We start from the raw sequence: 24,607 nt of genomic DNA, 5'->3' as shown, positions 1-24,607 counted from the left end.
GTAATTGTATTACCTAACCCTTTTCTGTCACTTTTTTTATCTGTACCTTTCACAAGAGGCTGACAGCACTGTCTGCATATGATACCACTGCTTGCATGCACTCCATCAGTAGTACCCAAGCCACTTCAAAGCACAGTGTCCAGTACCAGCCCTGCAGCTGCTGTCACCAATACCAAACCCAGAGAAGAAAACATCTGTGAGTCCTTGTTCTATGCAAAAAACTCCTACCTAGCCTGTTGACTTGAGAATTCAAAGATTATGGAATAATATCAACAAGGAAAGTCTGGATGTTTTGTTCACTTTAACTACAGGGATTGTCAACAGAGAATTACCCTACAGGTGTTCACTCAGCCTGACCCTCTTCTTCCTCAGGCTACATCCCCAGTGAAGCCAGTAGAAGCTTTGCCTTCTCAACTGGGGCCTACATTAACTTAATTGAAGTTTTGCTGGTTGTATGGATGTTCAAGATGGGCATCTGCCCTCATGGAAGAAAACTGAGATAACTGAGCAGAATCCTTCATTCCCATAAGGTCCACACAATATTTTGTTGTAAAGAATTGAATACTGACAATAGTAGTATGTTTGTTACTACCACCCCTTTCTGAGATAGTTATACACTCTGGATGTGCACCCCCTTTCATTCCTGTCCATCCCCTACCAAAAAAAGAAAAATTAAAAAATCAACCCTGTCCCTTGCTTCAAAACACTTCAGACAATCAGGAGCTTATCTAGACATCTCAATGATTTTACAGTGTTACACATATCCTAGTATCACAAGAATATATTTTACCTTGAGGCAAATGTTTTAATTTATGTGCATGTGAGCTATTTGCAATACCTCCACCAAATGGAGCCCATATAACCCGTCGGATGGCTTTCACCCAATCTTCCATTTCATTCTGGGAATTAGCCATGAGCAGGAAAGCCTCATGATTGGCAGGCATCTTTTCCCGGTCCCCTGCACCACCTGAAAGACAGAATACAAATCTCTTTCAGCATCCTGTTTAAAAGAGAGCAACCAAAGTTTAACACCGCCAAAAATCTCGGTCAAAATAATTAAATTACTATTTTAATTAAGCAGTTTTACAGACAATTCCTGCAGATGTGCTGTGCCACCCACAGAGCACAGGTTGATAGAAGATCAAAGCAGAAGTGCAAAATATGCATTTCCAGTGTGGGAAACCAGATGTACCTGCTATCTCAGCAATAAGAAAAGTGAAAGTACAGGCCATAAGACTCTATAGGAAAAGTAAGAAATTAATTCCACATACCTGTGCTGAGGTATTGAGAGATTTTTACCCAAAAGAGGGACCAAGTGAAGTGTAAGACATTTTAAAATGCTTCAGATGTAGAAGTCACAAGATCATCCACTTTCCCCAAGTCTCTGGGATATATAGTCTCAATACAGAGAAAGAGACCCATTCTGATTTTGGATCCAATTCAGAAGAAACTTAAGAGCTGGGGACATGATTCTGACTCTTCCACTTGATGTAAAAATTTTAGGAGCTATTAATGTTGGTGTGCAGAAAAGCACTGACCAGAACATCAAATTCACTCAAGCTGTCACAAAAAACTCTCCCTTGTGGATACTTCAATACACAAAACATTTTGACCTTGCTTTTCCTGTTTCATTTTTAGGTCAGCACTCACTCCAACAATTTAAATCTTCCCCTCACCCTTCATTTTATGTTCCAGAGCTGGAAACAACCTAGTGAGTGCCCCATAAACACACAAAAGCTTTATTAGAAGAGCCTCTGTATGAAAAGGCTACTGATCCTGTCTAATTCAGCAGCTGCATCCCCAGCAGCCTGGAGCTTCCCCATCACCATGGAAACTGCCTTTGGCTTTGCTATGGAGATAACATCTGAGCTGTGTGTCACTGTCATTTCCACGCTTACATGGCTCTCAGCACCTACTGGCAAGCTAAAGCTGCCAGCCTGTGCTGAGCAGCTGAGATTGCCTGCCCGTGGAATTCAGAGATAAGGGCAGGATGACGGTATGCTGTGGCTTCTGCAGAGCTGATTTAGCATACACAGAACATGTGCTTCTTAAATCCTCACTAATCTGGGGAAAGAAGCAAGCTGCCTGCAAGCCAAGGAAGTACTTTTTCTTGCAATTAATTGTTTTCTTGCCTTGACACACTCATGGAACATTTATTGATTTGCAAAGCAGAAGTGGTAAAATGAGATGCATTGGGAAGTATTTTGTGGTTCTCCGAGAAGCAATTCACTAAACTGGGAAACTGAGGCAGTCTTTCAGTAAAGAGGAGAAACAGCAGCCACCAGGGACTAGCTGTGCAGCTTAAGAAACAAAAGCCATGATGCTTTTTCCCTGCATGTGCCCAAATCCTCTTGGACAGTCTCCTGTTTTTTGATTTACTGAATTATTCATATTCCTTGAGATATATAAGAGAACAGCTCTCTAGCTCAAGGCTAGGTGCAGGCATCTGAACAGATCAATGTCCCACCATCTTCCACTGCAAGCATGACATGCTTCATCCTCTGCATACAAAACTGCCTGTGCAGGAAACCACAGCCTGTGGAATTCCTGTCACTGCCTAAATCTTTTTTTTCCAGCATACTCAGCCTCGTGGTGAAAGCAGAGGTTGTGAAGTCTAATTCTTGCGCCTTACCCAGCTGACCTACTGACACACCCTTTCTCATAGTCAAATGTTTCATAGGAGATACAATTGAAAGAGGCTTTTCACAGCCCTCAATACACATCAGAAATGGGTTCCAGGATGTGGCATTTTGCACATAGTGGCCTGAGCTCCAGCTAGGCCATCATTCTTCAAAGGAATGAAACAGCCTCAAAAAGACATGTACTGTATGGGTCCCATCACCAGCAAACAACTGAGTTTGGTCAAGACTAAAATACATCTAGTTCTTAAGTTTAAAGGGATCAGCTGAGATCTTGCCCACCCAAGCCATGAAGGGCAAGAAGAGACCAGAAGCTTGTCTTAGAATTAATCACAAACTGTAAATGCAGTGGAATTAGCTGCACTAACCCATACAAAGATTGCCATAAGAAGCACAGCAACCAGAGGATGATGACTTACTGGACTTCTGCAAAACTGGCATCAGCATATTCCCAAGGAATTACTGTACCAGAGGAAGCTGACTACAAGTCCCCTTCCCCTAAGATGCTACTTTGGACCAGCCAGCTGCTTTCCAAACCTTCAGAGACAGTTTTCATGCAAGCATTTAGGGGAAAAATATAAAAACATTTATGCTTCTATCTGTCTGCAAATAGCAAAAGCTGGATGGGAAAAACAGATTTCTGTACACACCAGACCTGAGAGTCTGCTGAAGACTACATATAGCTCCTCCATGTTTGGCTTTCCCCACTGAAACTAGAAATAGGAGCAAGGCCATGACCCTACAATCTGCCTGTGGGAGAGTCAGTAGTGACTAGACATGTAAGTACAAGCAAATGAAAACAACTCCACACACGAAGGCCAGTTCAGAAATAAGAAATAAGCACTTCAGAATTGCTTATGTTAGCATAATGTGACTATCCAGTGGCAGAGCATGGAGACCCACCTGTAAGCATTTCTCTTTTTAGTAACATTTTGCTCATATTTCTTCATACACTTGGCTGGTTCCTTCCACTACATCCTTGAGGCATCAAGCAGTAAGATTGGGGGTTTCTAAAAGGCAGAGTTCAGACATATCTCTCCCTACATTGTTGTGACGTTCAACAGCTTTTCAGTGTTGGTAGTCACAAGAATGAGAAACAGCCAATTTAAACACCTAGGGCTTCTTAAACAAAAAACCAAAAAACCCAACAACCTCCACAAACAAATAAACAGCCCAAGGAAACAATGTCACAACAAACTCCTTTGAAGTCTAGAATTTTACCTGAAACTCACAGATGATTTCTTTTATGGGCTCAGACACAAAGCAGGATCCTGTCATGGATTTCAGGTTTGAATTGGAAACACAACATTCTATCAGTTTAAACACTCTAGACTTTAGGAACTGTTTTAGGAAAACGATTTCAAAGCTTCCTGCCCAGAAACATGTGGAGACAGAATTTTATCTTCGCCACTCACAGCAGGATGAAGTTCATATTCAGCTACTGAATTCACACCTCTTCTCTGCCACTAAGGGAGCTCCAGCCCTTTCTCACTCATCTTTAATCAAGCTCCCATATAAACAGGACTGGGCCTCAGAGACAAACCCTGAGTAGCTCAGGATTGCCATGGGCAGACATTCCAGTCCTTTTGCTCAAAGCTATTTTAATCTCCAGACTAAAGACAAAATAAAACTCTCTGCAAACACAAACAGAGTGCAAGTGTGTCAAAAGATGTGGCAGGAACAGGGGTCTTAACTCTGGGGATGAACAGTCCACTGCCTTAGCATTAGCCTATGACCAGGAGATCCTGTATTCAGGATTGTCTGCTGTCTGTTGCAGACAGGATTGTCTGTTGTCTGCTGCAGCCTTGCTGGACATGATGCACTGGATTTCATCCTTATCCACAAAGCAAGGTGGCAGCTCAATTTGCCTCTCATCCATCATACAGAAACCAAACAACTTGAAGAGTGGGAAAGGTGATGGCAACCATGTCAGCATACACAACACATGTAAGAGCCTAGAAAGATTAAGAGATTGTTTGGTTGTGCTCCCCATCGAAAGGGCTGCAGGTCCCAGCTGACTTGGGTGCTTTGCTGCCCCTGTCTCAAGGTACCTTTGCCAAAGTGCTTTACACACCCTGGCAGGTATCAGCCTGGGGGAGCAGTTTAGCTCCAGGCCCCCAGCTGCAGTGCACAAATGCTCTCTTCTCTCCAGGACCAGACTAACTCAAGCTAGCAGAACTGCTCTCCCCTGCCTCCACTCATGGTTTCTTCATTTCATATGGCCTGGGAGCCATGACCTGCTAATGGCACCAGTCACCTCAGAGTAATGTCCACCTCCCAATCCTTAGAAATTATCCTCCTTTCAGCTTTCCCCCCATGCCCCACAAAAGGGAAGGTTAAATCCAAAAACACTGGGACTAAATCTTACTAGAGATGAGATGGTGTGCTGCAACAACAGCAGGAGTCACCATCTACTCTTCAAGGCCTTGTTTACTGAAAATTCTTTTTTTTTTTGACCATCCTTAGACAGATAAGCATTCACTGGAATGCACAAAACATAAGGTATCATTTTGTTACATTTGTCCTGCCCTGTATCCCTGTTCAAAGAACTGCAACAACAGTCTGCATCTCTGCCTTTATACAGCCCTTTCCAATGAGGAAAAGCTTGAATTTTTTTGTTTGCCTTGAACCTCATTCATTCAAGCTTAAACTTCTTAAGATCACTTGTGAAGCCAAGCCTTGGATCCCCTTTGTCCATATGGAAAAGAAATTCAGGGGGAACAGGACTGGACTTCTGCATGGGGGATAAGACTGCCTCATTGCATGTAAAAGGAGGAACTTTCATATTCTCAAGCAAAGTTGCTGTTGAGTTCTGAAGTTGGCAGCTTCTTTCTTTGCTTCGGTAGCTTCTTTTACTTCCACCTCCTCCCTCTGGTTTGCCTTTCACCCATTTCTTACATCATTCCTCTTACTGATGTGCTTGTGCATTGTCCTTATATGAGAAGCTACCCCACTGCAGTGGCTTGTGTACGTGTGCACACTGCCCTGTTTAGTGTTTGCAGTGTTTGTTTGGTGTTTGCAGGGCTTTGGTGTGGACAGCAGCTGCAGCGCTGTCAGGAGCGATTCCAGCAGGGGCTGAGCAGCAGCTCCAGGCAGGATGGGGAAGGTGCCTGGTGGGAAACACGGCCCAGCTGACGTGTCTGCCCTCAGTGCTGCAGCACGTAGTGGCAGAAAGCCTCTGACTGCAGACAAGCAGCAACAAAGGTCTCGACAAATGGTCAAAAATTAGCACTCACTGCCAAAAAGAACAACTGTGATGATTCATCTTCCCTGACCTGGTCTTCATGATTGACTTTAAGGTGAGTATCAGAATTTGGGGCTCAAAGATCACCCTGATAATGAATGAAGGTGAAAAATGAGGAGGTGAATTCTGACAAGAATAAGGGCAGCTCTGTTAGAGGGAATCATTTTTTGCACAGCAAGAAGAAAATCCCAAAGAAAACCAATCTTGATCTTTGGATCAAGAGATGAAAGAAATACCAATGAGTAAGCAAAAGTTCATTAAGAATGCTTTGAATAGACACTTGAAACCTAATTCCATTTCTTCAGTCTTCTTACCTTTGACTCCAGCTAATGTTGAAGCTCTACCCTGAGCACTTTCCACCCCAACCAAAGGTTTCCGTGAGGCTGAATGCTGGAGATTGAGCCTGTCCATTACAGCTGAATCCTGTGTTAACCTGCCACCAGCATCAGTTTAAACTTCTCTGCTTTTTTTGCTTTTTTTTTCTGAATTATTATTTAATAAAAGGGGAAATTTTCTGTGAATATGAAACTCATCTGGAAATGGTCCATTTAGGCTGCCTGAGGACACAAAAAACAGCAAGCAAAATCCGAAGTAGCCAAGGAGTAAGATAAAAACAAGGGAAACTGGGGGTGTCCCAGTAGGGGTATGATTTGTGAGGAATAAAACAGTACAGTAAACAGTGATGTGTGCTTGCCATGATTTTTTTTTGTTTGTATCTGTCCATCTATCCCCACCCACCCATCTATTTATGTATGGAATATATGAGTTGGAAGTTGATTTGGAGCTGATGCATGATCGTATTTTAAAAGGCATCCAAAACTTAGAAAAAACAAGGCACAAGAATTTAGTATCATGTGGAGTGCAAATGAAAGAAACAAGCTTTGATTCAAAATACATTCACTGTGTCACAGTTCCAATGGATAACATAATCACTTTTTTTTCTAAAGAAACAGACCCCTTTGTGGGTGAAAGGTATTTCATTTACACAGTTTGGAAGGAGCTTAGGGGGATTTTAGCATTCAACATTCATTTGGCTGTGTCAATGAGAAAAAGGAAATCTTAAATACTTTTTATTGTAATGAGGAAGTTCAGCTCAAATTGACACAGTTCACATTTTCTTAGGGTAGCATTTACAAGCATGCACTAAAATCTCATTGAATTCTCAGTCAAATATTAAATGTCTAATTTCCTTAAGCACTTTTTATTTCACCAAGTTCCATGGTAGTTACAAGTAGAAGTTGATCAAATTTTCCAAGTCAAAATCACTGCAGAGGATTTTGATGAGTCTGTTAATGGTTTTTTGATACTATATCTTAGACCTCATCCCAGAGAATAAAGTAAAAGCAGGCAAACCTTCTAAAGCCACTGCCATCTATTAAGCAATCCAAAAGCCCTGTGATCATTTCTCCCCTCCCATGCCTTCTGTGGTTTCAGAAGCCATTAAACTGCTTTAAAAATGCACCAACAAAGACATGAGACCTCAGAGCTGTGGTTTCTTATGCAAAAACATCTGACAAGATTTAACATGAACAGAGTCACTAATAAAGTTTCTCTGTACTGGTACATGGACTACAGAAAACCCATATAAACTTAAGGCTAGTGATCTGTGTCAGTTGTCAGTTTCAAGTGTAGGATTACTGAAACAATATGAAAGAAAGGAAGATTAAACTGAATCTTTGACCTGTTATACATAAAACCTGTGTCTGGTTAGCTTGACTCTCCTGCCTGGAGATGTCTTTCTTGATAATGCATATGACCTTACTACTCTAGACTTTTATCTAATAATTAAAGTGAAGAACTGTTTAAGACTACCAACCACTTCAAATAAAGCAATGCTTGGAAATAAACAGAGCCCATATTCCAGGTAGGCCAAATGCTAGCAAAGTGATGTCACACTCCAGGAACCACAGCAAGCAGAAAAAAAAAAAAGATGCAAGGTAAGAGGAAGGGAGAAAAATAACTTCAAGTACTCTTCAAGAAAAAGTAGAATTGCATACAAGCTTCACCTTGAACTTTTGCTTGTAAAACCTGCTTACATGAGTTCAGTGCTGTGTAATGTTTGAGTCTAATTGAGCTGATTTTTCCTTAATACGCTTTATCTGCCCTTGTCTGAACTTCTCAAAGTTTCAATAAAAAAGGCTCAGTCATTCTTAAGTTATATTTCTGGCATTACAAACATATTTATGGTACTAGTACACCCATGCTCTCACGTCTCCCTGTTTTCAGTTATTTGCAATTTAAGACAAGAGAGTAGCACTGTGCTGCCTGGGATGTGCTGCTCACTGTGGACACAAAGTACAGCTCAGGGGCTGAAGTGACTCACAATGGAGGAAAGGCCACTTCTACAGCAGCAGCCCAATATTTAGAGTTCAGATGAGCCCAGCATAACAAGCAACTAAGTACATTTTTTCAAGGACACAGCATCTCCCTTGTACCAGTACAGCTCAGGCACCAATCCCTCCCCCTTCTGCCCAGTACTACTTTGCTCCATGAAAGGAGCAGACATTAACAATGACCACACTGCCCCCCAAATACAGGAGTTTCAGGAGCTTGTGGAATGTGCCCCCAACACCAAAGAGTATCCTTATAAACAAACTGTATTTTAACTGCTCTGTTATCAGCTTCTAGTAGCTAGCAGCAAGGGAAGAAAACTTTCCAACATGGTCACAGCTAGTTTAGAAGGCCAGCAAGGAAGATTTCAAAGAGAAGTCAATCAGCAATAATTAACATGAGCAACAACTACTACACCAGCAGTTCCTAGGAGCTGCACCACACCACTTCACCTTTGTGGCGATTTGCATGCTTCATCTCAAGTGAGAATTCAGAGTACCAATATTTTAATCACGTCCAAAGACGCCTCAGGAGTTAGACCACTTTAAACCCTTCTGGCTCTTGACTCAAATAATGGTTCCTGATAGGAGGTTACTGTGGAGATCGAGCATGTTCAATTCAAAGCCTGCATCATAACAGAGGCTTCTCAGGTGGAGCTCTCTCTGTGCAATGGCACTTCACTGCCTCTTACAGCAGTAGCTACTGACAAAGCAGACAAATTTAGGGTATAGGGCTGCCTCTGCCAATGCTAATACTGCTTTCCTTGCCAGAGCTCCCAATGGAAAAGAATCTGAAAGTGCTGGGAGCCTGGGCATAGTTGCAGTTCATCTTCCTCCATTCACACACGGTTGTGCTCCAGAACTTGCAGACCTTTCCTTTAGAATCTGTCTGATATGTCACCAGCTCTCAGGGAGCTGTTCACTTCATGATCTCTCTGTCTTAGAATAACAAAAAACTTCTACCCCTCTCTACAGGCGTGCTGGAGGGGCAAGGGAGAACAAAGTAATTTCATCCCCTCATGGAAGAAGACCTGGTGATGGCAAGAGGGGATGACAGGGGAGGGCAAGACTTTTTTTTCCCCCATCACATTCTGCTGACAGCCTTGTACCAACAGCAGGCTGCTTTCCCTTACCCTCGTTTCTTTCCACTCCAGGAAACGAACCCTTACTGCCTTTCCTCAGCAAATTTCAGACCTAGAGGGTCACAATGAGCCCAGACCTTTATGGTGATGGTGTGGAACTGCCCTGGACTATGTGCCTACAGTCATTTTGCTAACCTCTGATTAGAAAGGAGAGGAAATGAATTATTTCTCAGGCCAGCAGAAGCCACACACTCACAAGGAGGCAATTTAGGCCACCTGGCAGGATCTGTGTGTCTGTCCCTACAAGGCACATTGCAGGAGGCATCTAAATTAAGTCAACTTAATTTGAGGGTACAAAAATGAAACTACAAATATAAGTATGAAAGACTCAGAAAATAGTAGCACAGTGCAAAACAGGCCATATGGTTCCACGTGGTTCTCCAAAGCAGCAAGTGCTCAACACTTCTGAAGAATGTATCAAATTATGTATTCCAACTGTGGTTATGTTTACATGCTATTATAAGGGAGGAAATTCCTTCCTAACCAAAGATGATGATACTTCATGCTTTGAAAAATCTGAATGAAAATGACTGGGTAATTTTTATGCATTACCATGCAACCACAAGTAATTTTCTAATTCTCATAAATTCCTTCAAATCTTTGACACCAAAAACAAAAGTTGACAAAAATTTTATATTCTGACTAGAAATTACCATAACATCAGAATAGTGAATTCTTATCTATTTTTCTTTAATAATTTCATATTGGAGAGATAATATCCAACTTCTGCACTCTTTCTACACTGTTATGCTCACATTTGCCAGGCCTGCTCCATGGCAGGAATGAAGTGGGTCATGCCTTCTGAATACATCTCTCTACAACCACCTTTTCTCTCTACCTTGCCCCTCATATGCCTGTTTTTTCTTTCTCCTGCACTTAATCCACCGTGAAACCAAAGAAATCCTCACTGTATTTTTAAGACTACATGTCTCCCATCTTAGCCAATTCTCTGAACCTTGAGCTAAAGAGAATGGAAAAGAAGCCATCCACTGGTAAAGCCTAGGCTGCAGATGCCAGAGCTTCTAGCTGAGCCTGTAAAGACTCTGATTCTCTGTAGACTGAATACAGAGTACTGCAGAAATTCAAGCCAACCAATTACGAACATTATTATCTTCTTTAGTAAAGTAACTGAAGCTTTACAGGCACAGTTTTGGCAGCAGAAAATTAATGGACTATCATTAAGGACTCAACAGTTACAGACTTTGTTTTTACAAAAAACAAGGCTATTTGTCACATTAACACAGAAAAAGGACTGAAATGCCAAAGAATATATACTGTAGGCCTTTGACAAAATGCTGACAAGTTTGAGGAAACCCTTGCCAATACTAACGATGAGACAATGCAGATGGAAGTTCTGCTGATCCACATCCAAACTTAGGAGCTCAGGGATATTCTGATCCAAGTCTGTAGCCTTGTTACAGTTTGCACAGACTAACAGTTTTAGAGCAGCTTCCTTAGCCTGTATCTGGCCAAGCACTGAGTGACCAATAAACCTTCTAAGCATGATTGTAGCACGCAGCATTCTTCACTGCCACAACAATGCTCCTTGGGAAAAGTGGGAAGTACACACTTGTCACTCAGAACACAACTCTGGGTGGCTAAAGGACTCCAGGCGGGGCAGTGCAAAAAGCTGGGCCTCTTTATTAACAAGGGAAACTAAAAGAATTTCCACAAAGGAGCACAGAAAGGAACTAAAAGCTCAGCAGACATTACACCTCGCAGGAACCTGCCCCAAAAGTCCTGAAGGCTAACACAGGTAAGTACAGCAACCAAGTGTAATAGAGCACCTTCTCCTGGTGCAAGAGCATATTTGCTGCATGGATGACCACACTAGGCAGCCAAATTCTGTAACTACACCCCAGTTATCTCCAGAGCAAGGAACACTGCACATGCAGTTTACATGTGGCCATTTTAAGACCCACATATTCTGGGGAAACCCAGCCATCAATGCATTTTATGATGTTCAAATACAGAAGCTGAAGTACTTATCCCAAAGAACTGAAAAGGCTTACTCAATGCTCGTTGTGATATACTACTTAAATGGAAATGCCAGCATTGCTATTTGAGCAGATTCTGCCCGTGGTATGAACAATATAAATCTAATTACACAGATTTAGGCCACAGAGAGCTAGAACTTGCATGAGACTAGCAGAATATCACTCTCACTATTTGGAATGCCCTCTATAGGCAATATTTGTTTCTTTTTATGCTTATAGAAGCAGAAAGCCCATTTTGAAAATGCTGACAAAAGTTGGGCTGCTGCACAGATTCACTAAGCCTGGCTGGTCCACTAAGAAGAACGCAAGGAGGAAACAGGGCACATATATCTGCCTTGTGAGCCTTCTCTCTCTCCTCACCCTGCTCCTTTCTCCAGGGCATAGAACTGTATGCAGCCATTGCAGGCAGAATGAGTTATAAGAATTTGTCTTTGTAGTCAAAGGCAGAATAACAGCCAGAAACCAGGATCTGCTCAGCCAATGACAGGGCACGTATTAAAAAGCCTTCCAGCTTCCGTTTCAAAACAAAGAAATGTTGATAAGCCTAAAGGCAGCAGCTGCTGCCAGCAGCATGCAGCCGTCCTTACCTTGGGGACACCTGCTGAGCTGCTGCCTGTTTAATATTACATTAAAACAGCAGCTTTCCAAATAATGAATTATGTATGTATAGTGAAGCTGTGGAACACAGGGGGCTGGGAGGACACGGTTCGGAAATCGAAGAACCATTTGGGTTAATGGCCTGCAAGGCTGGAAAAAAAATTACTGATGGCTTCATGGTTTGTCAGAGCCCCAGTCAGGCAACAGAAGGAATGAGGAGAGCATAGCAAGTGCTCCCTACTCTTCCCTTCTACATTTTTTTAAATTAAGAGCCATTAGATGAATTTGAAAGTCTCTAAAAGGGGATATAAATCTAAAACATAGGGAAAAATAACAGGGCTGTAAGCTTGTATGGCTTGTGACTGCAGCCAGTTTCAGTGCTCTAGAATTAAAGACACAGAAGGTTCTACTGTATCAGGTTCTTTATTTAAATGGCTCATACTGTGAAAACAGAAACCCAAGACAGCAGTAAACTATTGTCTTCAAAGTCTGGTCTCTGCCAGTTACCTCTAAGTGAAAACTCAATCCATGGTCTCCGAAGCAAATCTGGAAGCACTTGTCAAACAGACACAGCTTCTCCAGCCTTCCAGAGAGGTTTTAGTTCTCTTGCCTTGTTTAATTTAAGATCACCAGTTAGGTGATCCAGATGCCTAATTGTGAAAGCATTACATGCTTGTAAATGACCATAATGAAGGAACATATTTCTAAATGCACAGTCAAGCACTTGTAAGCCTCAAATGCTCCTGTTTGTAAATATTCTACTCCTGTCTATGAGTCTAAATATGAGGAAGGCTGATTCTCAGGAAGTCAACAGTAGAAAGAATTCTTTATACCATACTCCTTATCCTGACATGAACTTCATCTAGTCCAGTTCTGTTACTGTTCTGTTCAATTAAAAACATCCAACACAGCTTGGATCACCTTTTTCAAATATGAAATAGTCACAAAACAGTAACTGCAAACCAGTCATAAGTATATGAAAACAAAAGTGATGATTTCAGTGTATACTTTAGCTATTAACAAATAAATTAAAGAAGCTAAAAAAATATTCTCTATTGTTGGAATATGCTTTTGACATAAAATTAAACATAAGTGTTCTGGGAGAATAGGCACAGAGACTGAAGCTACTTTCCCAGGTTATATTGTGCATCAGTGGAGAGATGCCTTCTCTGTATTTAACAAAAAACCCAAAAAAATCCTTTGAATGCCACAATGAGGAAGTCCTAGATACCAGCGGAGAACTGAGATACAGAGACACTCAATAATTTCCCGTATGACATTGGCTTTTAGCTAGCAGAGTCAGAATGAAAAACACAACTACCACATCTGGGCACCTGGATTAATCAAACATGGATTCTCACAAAGCAAGGAATACTGTTTAGAGGGTTGGTTGTGTAGAACTGCAAAGGCAGTGCCAGCCCTAGAAAGCAGAGAGCAAAGAATGAAAGGAAAAAAGATGAACAGCATGAAGCTTGTTCACCCAGCACAGGACGGGAGAGGAAAGGAGGCCATTTTCTCACCAAAGCAGTGCCCTCAAAATGGGAAAGCTAAAGAAAATTAGGAGTGTACTGTGTCTCACAAAGCTGCTCCTTTGCTCAGCGGCTCCAGAGGTTGCCTGGCACCTCCTCTCTCTGGAGAGCTTTAACTGGGGAGCTGAAGTCACTGCTCTGTCAGCAGCGTGCACATGGGTCGCTGAGAGCGGCGCAGTGCTGGCCAGCTCTGCCTCTAGAGCACTGCCATTCCTGGCAGCACTGGCCTCTCTGGCTGCTGAATCCCAGAGCCCTGTGGAGAGAGTGGCCCAGATCCCACAAAAGACTAGATACTGACTGGATAATGCCCCAATTCCACTCAGATTTCAATACTGATGAGGGAGATTGGCACCAGAGCCACATGGCTTTGCAAGTCATTTACTGAACAACAGACATGTCTCTGTGGTGTCCTGCCAGCTCCTTTCATACCTCCCAGCCCATGGAGTCCAGCACACCATTTCCTGGGGGCTCCAACAACTCCAAACAGTCAAGTGTACAGTCAGGATCCAGACTGTTTGTGGACTCATCCTCTACACCCAAGCACCTTGCTTTGATCTCAGATACCACCTCAGGGTGTCGCCATTGCATGCTTGCACCTTGCTGCATCCCAAGCTTATGGAATGAATTTATTTGTAGGGATTTTTAAGACTGATTTCTAGTCAATAAACAGTCCTAGTAAATAATACACTAGTTCAAGAAGTAATAATTATCCAGGCCCTTTTCTGCCTCATCATGAGGCTTTTGTTCTACTTTCTGAACTGGACCATCCACCAGCTAAGTGCAATAAAGGGTTTAATAAAACACAAAGGGTTAGGGTCGCATTGCTTGGGCTTCAGAGTTGAAAGAAAAGCCACAGACCACCACAGCTTCCAGGTCCATCTAACAATGAATCTATCTAAGCTCCTCTTTCTCTCCACTACCACTGCTATATCAAACAGGAGATCTATGGTTGGGCTAACTGCATAAAGTATTAACAAAAAAGCAAACTCACAGTGGCCCCTTTTCAACACCACTGCCATAGATGCAGACCATCCTTATTTCCAGTCCTCTACCTTATTCCCCTCAAATCATAGTGTTGTATGGAGTGAATGCTTCCTTTTGCCAGGATAGCCCTCAACTTTCATAATGTGTATAAAGCCATCCACCCTGTGAGCACATCAGAGGAGGAAACAATCAGGCACAGACAAAGTGAAGCAGAAGAGGTAACAGAGCTCAGGCTCAAATCCTGCCATTAGCATGACCAGCCTTGGAGGCCCCCAGAGGCAGAAGCTTTAAGAATACTGAAAGCAAAGCTGAAAGTCTTGAAGGCCGGCATTGTGCAAAAATGACCTAACTGTCAGCCATCAAATATCCTGAGGTTGCTGGGCATGGGCTGCTCTCCTCAGGCAGCAGCCAGCTGACCCCCTCCCTCCCAGGAGTGGGAGCAGCATCACTTGTCTGCTGCACATGGCATTTTCCCCAGCAGTTACGTTTGCTGAACACAAAGGGTGAGCCCACAACATTAAAGAACACTCCCCTCCTTTGAAGTTTAGGTTGTTTGGCTTGCCTGGCTACAAACTAAAACTGCACCTTAATCATCTAGCTTTGAAGTCCTGTAAATCTACAGCTGCAGAAAAGTAAGGACCACTTGGCAATAAAACATTCATTATTAAATTCTTTTGAATTAAAGTGGAAAAGGCTTTCCTGAAGCTGAGACTTTCTTTTTTGCCCACTAGAAATGAAGACATAAGTGAAAAATTGACAATGACTTGCCAGATCAGAGGCAAATATATGACATTTTATAGCCCAGTTTTGAATAGTACAGAGCCAGTGCTCAGGAAATGGCCAAACAAAAAAAATTGGAAAAAGACATGAGAAAATGAAAGGTTTTAACAACAGGTTGCAGAGGTTAATAAATAGCTTTATTGTTTTGATGCCTTAAATAAGGTGTGTGTGTGGATATAACTAATAGGAGTTTGATTGAGGTTATACTGATAATAGGAAAAAAACAAAGGAATTTTAGAGTCCAGAATCTGTCATTGCTGTATGTTTAACAGAGGGTATGAGTAGGGTAAGGCTGTGTGACCAAATGAGACCTACAGGAAGTCTCCACAGGCCCAACAGCCTGCGCAGCAAAGGATTTACAGCAAGAGAGAACACTGTACTCTGGCTTGGGTGTTTCATTTCAGGCATGTCTGGAAACTCTTGCAGCCTCCACACAAACAAGTAGAGAATTAATTCAAAACACAGTGTGGCCTGGCCTGGAATACTAGTGAGGAGATAAAATGGCGCATTGTGAGACTAAATCTCACTTGGAAAGAAACAGGCTTCAGCTACAACCTGGTATAAAAGAGCTAAGCCACAAAATCCTGCACTTGGGATGTAGCCTGGGATTTCAGGCTGTAAGACTTTGGAGAATCAGCTTCCAGTTCCCATATATGCTGTCCGCTTCTTGTATTAATCTAGGCAAGTTCCCTCTCAAGGCTGAACCAGGAGCATTTACCCGGTAGTTTTGTTTCCCATTTGGCCATGAACTTGTCCATAGCCCAGCTTCTGTCCCCAGACCATCTGAACCTGTGGCAAAGAGACCACAGATCATACACTAATCTCACTCCTCCTAATGGTTTGCTCCTTCCCTGTTCAGAGACACAGAGAACAGCAAGGTCAGAACCACTGGAGCCTGTGGCTGCTACAGTTTTTGTGCAACCACATTTTTGATGCTATGCCTAGGGCACTCTAATCATTTAGCGCCTTTGAACAACCACATTTACTTACTGGGAAGGATGTCCTTATTCAGATGACAGTAAAACCCTCTGCAAATGAAGTGCTTTCTCAAAGGGAGTTAAAGGGGATTGCCTTAAGTAACTGGATGGAAAGTGGCTCAAAAGCTGTCAGGAGTCCAGCTTCTTCAAAGCAAGATTAGCGACAGACTGACACTGAACAGCTCATGGAGAAGCTCAGCTACCTCAGCATTTCCCACTCAGACACACATTGATTTAGCACTGCCCTTCCCAGATTGTGCTGGAAGCAAGAAGAGAAAAGATAGCACACAGCAGAGAGGGCACCAGAAGGAATCAGGAGTCCCTATCCTGCCAGCGAGCCTGATTCAGGAGGTGTTCTGGACAGTTTGATGGATTTCACAGATCAGATAGATTTTGGCAGAAACAGGCTCCAAAGGGAACACTCTCAGTTCAGCTGGCTGACAATTTTCCTGTTGGTGGTGACTCACTAAGAGTACAACTGGCTGCTGCTCCCTGAACATCCCTCAGTCATCTCTCAAAGCCTTACCTCTCCTGGCTGCACCATCAGCCCCTCCCTGCAATGCTGGCACAGGTAAGGCAGGCACCTTTGCTCAGCCCCTGTCTAGAAACCATTGCTACTGCGGCCCATACCATAAGGGAATGAAGCAACGGACAGGTGGGTGCCCCCAGGAGATGAACAAAAATCATCCTATGCCACCTTGTAAAGTGGCATTTATATATACACATGTACAACAAAACTCTAAAAACTAATTTATCACAATCAAATTAATAATCCAGTTATAATACTTTTCCCTTCTTTTCAATAAAAGCTTTACTGAGATGATTCTATCCTTAGGAATTTCTGAATTATTGTGTAAATTTGTGTACATGCGTACACATTTCACTCAACAAAACACCAAATAGCTGGAACCAGCATCTACAGGTCAGCTTAACTAAATTATCACATCTCAACTGCTACTTCTTGTGCAAGCCCATTTTAAAATAGAAACCCAGAAGAAAACAAAAAGGTAATGAAAATTTGTTTTCTTTAACTTTTTTCCAAAACATTTTCTTCATCTGTACACCAGTGATGAAAACCTATACAATTCCCATTTGCATGTATCCCTTAGAAAAAAATAATATGCAAACAAGGAATTAGAGAAACGCACATATTAAGTAAATACCAACATTCATAAATGCCAAGTAATATATATAAAACTAGCCAAGTGAGTAAGTCAGATTGCTCAGATCCCATGGAACTAATGCATGTCCCAGACACACAAAATCACTGCCATTTGTTTTTATGCAAACCCTGCTTCTGGACTGTTGGCTAAACAGCAAATGTCACAATGAAGACACATGCAAAGGAAGAAAATAATTTACAATCAATGTGTGTATTGGGACTTTACTACACTGTCAATTTCTACAATACTAGAGGCAGATTGCTCTCATGAAGAGTTTTGTATGTACCTGGAGAAAAAGCAGTATTTCCTGAAAAAGCCCACACAGTAATTCACAAAGTGAATCTCATAACAGCAAGCTGAAAAATCTCTGTGGAGTCATGCACACAGGTACCTACACAGGAGAGATGCTAAGAGGAAATGTGCTGTTCCTTCACTAGGTATCATTTATTTTATTATTTCAGTGTAGATTGAAAATAAAATGCTCCTTTTGCACAAAAGAGATAAAAAATAGTGGACCATTACTCAGCTGCCTACCTAAACTTATCTGTAAAAACAAACACACATATTCTCTGTTGCTGTTTTGTTCTACATCAGGGATTCCACCCCTGTGCAAAACACATGCTCCATGTTTAAAGAGTTAAACATCTCTTGCTTAGTCGGCTTTTCTGAATGTAAAATGCAAGATAATAACGTACACTGTATCTTGAACCAAAACTGCACACAGCCCAACAAAACCCCCAGTGCTAAACGACAGGCAGCATGAATAGATCCATTTCCACTGCTTGTTAATTCAAAATAAATCCTTTACTGTGATTTAAAGCAAAACAGACAACACTAAACACATCAGAAATATAATGACTTACCCTTTCGGAGACACTTGCTTTTCTTAAGATATTTGGCAGTAAAAAACGGCATGGCTGCAACACTGAGGTTTCAGCCAAAGCTGACCTTTTATTATCAAGTGCTAAGAGCAAAATGAACAGACCAAAGAGGGAAAGCAAATTATTATACCAGATCTTTAAAATGCTCAGAGATGAGCAAAGGGAATTCAGAGTGGGATAAAGTATGTCAAGTTGCACGGTGGGGATTGCAGATATCTTTCTGCTCATTAGCACTGCTGTTCGAGTTATTTAAAGTGTGCTCGGGGGAAATGAGGACAATTTCCATGACAATATGTACAGTATCATATAAGGAGGAAGCATTTTTTTTCAGGCAGAACTTCTGCATTACTCAGCTGCTACAGACACATATGTTGAAAAGAAAAAAAACCCAAACACCCAATAGGTTTGGATAATGTAAAAAAACTGATTCTATTAACCAGTCCTTGTCCTGAGTAAAAAATGTAGCACTATAAATCTCCTGTCATGTCTCTGGTTTATCTCTTCATTTCCTCCTTAGGCACTTCTGGTTATCTCCTTATTTCCAATTAGGCACAAGAAAACTTGCTTCAGGATGTTTTGATTCCACCCATCCCACTACCCCATGCCTCAGTTTCCCTTTTTTCAAATGGGGCAACAGTGTGACAGTGCTTCTATTAAAAAAAAAACAAAAACAAAACAAAACAAAAAAAAAACACATACAAAAAAGAAACAACCAAACAAAAACAAAACAAAACAAAAAAAATCTTTGAGACTCTTGGGCAGTGGGTAATAAGACACAGGCTTAACGCCATTGCTTTGTCCTATATGATTACAGCTGTTTATTTCCCCTTAGTCCACCATGCTGCTTTTAGGTCTCCTAAAAATCTTTTGCTTTTATTCCACCAAGATGACTTGATTTTGAAATTCAGTCTTATTCCTGTTGCTTCTGCTGCCTTTCTGGAGTGTTTAAGGCAGTTTGGTACTGACTTCCTATCTTTTTAATTCCATACAGTTGGGATTGACATTTATGGCAATGACAATTATCAGTGTTTGCCTCCTTCTAGTCACCTACCTCTAATTCACTCAACCACAGCATATTGGTTGAGGAGGCAACACCTCATTCCTTGGAATATAAAGGACAATGCCAGAAATTTGACTACCCAGTCTTGGGCATACTAATGTTTCTATGCTTCAAGTCCTTCTATGTGTAATGACCCAAAGATGGAATTCACCCTTTTAAAGGTTCATGGATTTATAGAAAATTCATAAATACAAATAATCCATACTTCCAGCAGTGCTTTAGCTCTTGGTTTTTATTGATTTCAATCTTTGGGGTACTGCCAAGTCACCAGTGCACTGAGGTACAAGAAAGCAGCTACTTGTCAGCAAGGGAAATGTTTTGTAATCTATAACTATTAACCCACTGACTGGATCTGAAGTCAGCTTTCTAGACTGGCATAGGAACTGATCCGAAGGAAACCAGTATTAGTTTCATAAGGTAAAAGAATATACAACACTATAATGAAGACTCTAAAAATCAGGGCTGCACTTCACGACATGGAGCTGCTAGCTGTGCCTTTTCTTAAACCATTTGCTGTCAGCATGGAAACAAATACTGAGTTTTTTGGGAAAGACAAGTTTTATGCTCAAGAAAAATCAATTCAGCAAGCCATCTGAAAAACTTCACCACAGTTTAGAATTCATATATCCTCTGATATTCAACAGCATGTCATTGTTCTTGTATCTGTACCATCATACAAAAAACCCTGAACCAAACAACACAACAACTGTCTGCTCTTTCATTAGATAGTTTTGATATCACCAGACAAGCTTTCAGGCATAAATAATTCTTCCATAGCACACCTCAAGCTAAGGGTCAGGTTAACCTGATATTGAAAAATCCCATTTCGTTCTCAAGCATGTATGGAGCAGAGAGGAACAGCAGAAAGGAAAGAGATGAGAAAAGAGTCCCTATGAGTCAGTGACACAGGCAACTGCCATCTGTGAACCACTGCAGCCTGTGTGTTGGACTGGGGCAATGTACAGTATCATAAAAGGAGGAAGCATTTTTCAGGTAGAACTTTCGCATTACTCAGCTGCTGCAGCAACATATCACCTTGGAATGGGGGGCTTGGAGATGGCCCAATCTACACCATATTTAATCTGGAAACACTGCCTGATCTTGTGTCATCAAAAAACTCCCGCACACATTCTCCCAGATTTAACATAATTTGTGGCCTCACAAATCTTTCCATGGATATCTGGAAATATTTGGGGGTGGGGGCTATTTCCAACACTCCTAATTCCTTCCAGCAGACCCTAAACAAAAATTTTCTCTAGAATCTGGTTATTTTGAAGGAGAAGTTAAACAGTCAGGATAAACTCTGAGTTAATTCCTGAACCTCATGACACTTCCTTGGTCTGTCACTGTGTGGTACATGGGAAAAGATGTCATGCCCAAACAGCCCTCAAAACACCAGCTTCCTCTTTGCCAGCAAACATGTCCCACACGCAGTGACACACCACACTGGAGTTCCTGATGAAGTAAATCTGCCTTTTTGCACTCAGTAAATTAAAAAAAAACCAAAACCCAACCAGTAAAAACCACAGCACAACCACAAGGGAACTCCCTTCTCTGCCAGTTTAACACAAGGTCAAATACAGACTAATGCAGTAATCCCTCCCAGCTGCCTAAGATCCTGGCCCCTTAATGACCTTGCACAAACCCCTGGTGCTTTTAACTCCAGTACCCTACATTCTGCCTCATTTCCAGCTCTCTCTGCCCTTGGAGCTAAAAACAGAGGTTGCCCTCCTGTTAGACTTGCAGTTTCCAGGGAGAACTTTGAACTTCTGTAAACAAACATTTGTATCTCTCACCCAGGGCCATGAAACACGGGATCTCTCTCTATCTCCACCTCCCACCACCACAGCCTACTTTGAGAACCCCTAAGACCTTGTGTCTTCATGATGAGAGAACTGTTTATTCTTTATCCTCTGGCACTCTTCTGTTGCTCAGGCATAGCTTTCCTGAATCAGCTCTCCAAACAGACTGAAATCAGGTAAAAATTTCCATCCTGACAACAATCTGCAGACACCAAGAATAGAATGAATTGGACCCAAACCATCAAATGTTATCATTCACCCACTGTTAAGACTGCTTCCTTTAGTAATGCTTTTAGAAAGGGCTAGTTACAACTGAGACTGCAAGAAATCGAAATTTTTCTGCTATGCATCATTGTACTAAAACCACATTACCATATGATTAGTGGGTTTCTCCTCTTGTATTCTTCCTCCACCTTCAGATCCCAATTCAGAGAGACTGACTTGGGAGTGCACAGAGCACAACCTTTACTATTAGCAGCAGGCTAAGTAGTGTGGAAAAAAGCACTCATGGTTCTTCATTACTGCATTTTCTGTAACCCATTTCAATATCAGGTTTCAGAACACTTTACTGAAAGACAACATCATCTTCTCCATCTTACAGATGGGAACTGGAGAAAAGGACTGTGACTTCTGTATAAACACCAAACGATTAAAAGAGGGAACAAGAGGGAGATTTTTCTGATATGTAAGTGAGGAGCACAGTTTTTTTTGTTCCTCTTCTCTCTCCCAAGAAGAGAGAGGCCCAAGAAAATTTTACTATCTTAGATGAACACTGAAATGACTGACAGCAAATGTGAAAACTCCTCATTTCTATTAAAGGTCTTAAGTTGTTTGCGCGTGTTGAAATTTTCCACTGAATTGCAGCCTTGGGGGATTTTCTGCTGTTATTTCCCACCTGGGCCCAGTTAGCATGAAACTCAAGAGAGAATGGCAGTAAGACCCAACCTTATTGTCACAGGATCTCACCACAGACTCTGTGACCCGGCTGTGTGGCTCTCACAGTGCTCAGTGCCAGTGAGGGGTGGCAGGAGGCTGGAGCTGTCTCCCCCTGCCTGCTCTAGGATGGCAGCTGGGGGAGAAGCAGCTGCTCCCTCCCTGGGCTCCAGCGCCATGTCCAGGCTGGAAAGGGACCAAGGCTCTGCAGCCCAGCAGGGTAAATGAGCAGGCAGGTGGCTGTCCGAGGATGGCATCACGGTGTGCCAGGCAAAAGCTGCTCTGCTTTGCAAGCCCAGACACAGGAGTGATACCAGATGACTGCAATAATACCTCAGCCTGCTTCCATACACCCAATTCCTATTTTATCAGATGAAAAGAAGATGCACTCAGGGTACCAATTTAAAAAAAATTCTCCGCCCTACAAAGTGACCAGGAGAGATTTCTATCTGTTGCTGATTGGGCTGATAAAAGCAGGGTTTTTCTTTTCCTTTCAGCAGTTTAGAACTAAGCCTGCCCTAGAACAAGTAAGGTCATTTTAGTCTGTGACCACATACATAAATTGTATCTGGAGAACAAAGGAATCTCAGGTCAATTAAAAAGATCCTGTGGCTATAATATTCTTCTGGGAAGATGCCATCTACATATGCTCATTACAGCCACATAAATCCCACCCCCTCATTCGCCTCAAGCAAAGTAATTGTCTTTAAAAGCAAGCAAAATAATTATTTTTCCAACATACTTGTCATCATTAATTATGGCCAGAATAGCCAAGTAGGAGCTCATGCCCAGGCTTTTAAATGCTTGTAGCTAGTTAGCATGGCTGCCTGTAACTTTTCAGCTTTTTCTGCAGTGTTAACATTAACATACTGTGGCTTCATTAAATCAAGGCACCCACTGATGAGCTAAGTATGATTTATCTGAGAACACTGAGAGCCTTCATGCTTATCTGTCCCTTAGCAAGGATGGAGTTTAATTTATGCCAATGTATATTTGAGCACTGCTGGCTGTGTTCCTAATGTCACATTCAGGCAAACATGTTCCAATGAAGAATAGATTTTTTTTAAAACACAACAACTGGAAGTTGCAGGAGTTAAATGGCAGAAATCCACTGAGTTGAAAGCATTTCACTTCTGCAAAGCTATGTGGCATTCATCTACAAACATGGAATACTAGCTTCTGAAAAACCAGAATGAAAACTTTGGCCTGGCTCCTGTACTTCTCCCTGAGCCAAGTCTCCCACTGAAGTTGATGGGACTTTCCCTGCATAAAGGCTACAGAGTTTGCCCTACTTTTCTCCCTTTTTTTTCCCCCTAGTTTCACAGGACAGGCAATGGTGGGGAAAGACATGCTGTGCGCTGTTTCCCTGCTACAAGGATAAATGTGCTGGATAGATGTGATGTGATATGATGAAAATCCACCTGGTTCAGAAGATTACAGTGTAGTGCAGAGTCCACAGAGAGCTTCCAGAAGGCATTTCTATCTTAACTGATTTTTGAATGACACATTTTTAAAGTAACAGTGACTTTTGTTGGTCAACCAGCCTGAACACATTCTGGCTTCTGAATCATTATCACTCCGGGCATTCATAAATATCAGGTCAGCCCACCAAAATCAGGAGATGGGCTTCCAGCCAATGGGAACTTTTCATTATTATCCATCTTCTAGTTTCTGAGCCTTGGCTGATCCTATTTGGTATCTTTATTTTAAATCCATAAGCACTAAGAGATTGTTCTCTATTGATGAAAGCTGCAAGTTTTACATAATCATAGTATTTAGAATTAGGGTTTTCAAGGGAAAACACATACACAGTGAGACAGCACAGAACTTCAGGCCTATGTACCCTCTACAGGAAATCCCAGAGCCTTGTCACATTTTTCTTAATTCATTTTGGAAATGAAGTAAATTAAATTATTCAGGTACTCAGAACAGGATGAGGACAAAAGTATCTACAGCACTTACAAAGCAGAACAAGACAAAATGGTAAATCTGTAGAGCTTAGTTAAGAGACACTGATACAATAAACTCATTGGTAACACATTTTTACTGCTTCAGCTGGGCACAAAGCATGGCTTTTAGTGACAAGTAAGTAAGCCACAACAGAATAAATCACAAAACCTGTAAGTGCTGTGAGAGTGGGGAAGGAGTCTTTGCTTACAACCTCAGCACAGGAAATAGATGCAATTCTGTCCCAACTAGCAAGAAGTTTAGCACAGACACATGTATACTCTCCACCCTGATCAGAATCACGGAAACTGAGACAAAGCAGAGCTGCTGGTCAGCAGCCTCAGACAAGCCCCCCCAGTCTCTTGCTGGATTCTCCAGCACAGCCTCTCAGAGCACCACAACTGCCCCACAAGTGCAGCTGAGACAAGGAAAGGCCCCGGGCGCCAGTTAAAGGAAAAGGGATTTTTTTCTCTTCAGAGTAAGCTCCGATTTTCATCCTCATTACACAATTGCCACTCCACAGTCCCTCAAGCATAGATAATGCACCACAGCAATGCCAGTCACCATGCAAACCTCCCCAGGCTTTTACAGGGAAAGGGAAA

The 24,607-nt window shown here is 42.0% G+C and overlaps 1 protein-coding gene across 3 annotated transcripts in view; it reads right to left on the bottom strand.

Annotated features, from left to right (window-relative positions):
• Positions 1 to 18,468, bottom strand: part of ARHGAP22 (Rho GTPase activating protein 22) — a 57,653-nt gene extending 39,185 nt beyond the window's left edge. Inside the window, exons 1-2 of one of the 3 annotated variants that reach the window (XM_031062337.1) lie at positions 18,246 to 18,468; positions 791 to 967 (exon numbers count right to left, since the gene is read on the bottom strand). In XM_031062337.1, the coding sequence (XP_030918197.1) occupies positions 791 to 967; positions 18,246 to 18,297 (229 nt within the window). In that variant the 5' untranslated portion in view covers positions 18,298 to 18,468. Of the gene's footprint in view, positions 1 to 790; positions 968 to 1,271; positions 1,405 to 18,245 lie in introns of those variants that run through there. The other 2 variants (XM_031062341.1, XM_031062344.1) reach the window with 2 other exon arrangements.
• Between the last annotated feature and the right edge of the window lie 6,139 nt (positions 18,469 to 24,607).

The sequence above is a fragment of the Geospiza fortis genome, unplaced genomic scaffold, assembly GCF_000277835.1.
Source record: "Geospiza fortis unplaced genomic scaffold, GeoFor_1.0 scaffold130, whole genome shotgun sequence".
Taxonomy (NCBI): Eukaryota; Metazoa; Chordata; class Aves; order Passeriformes; family Thraupidae; genus Geospiza; species Geospiza fortis.
The sequence above is the reverse complement of the archived record's forward strand: the minus strand, read 5'-3'. Positions and strand labels throughout refer to the sequence as shown.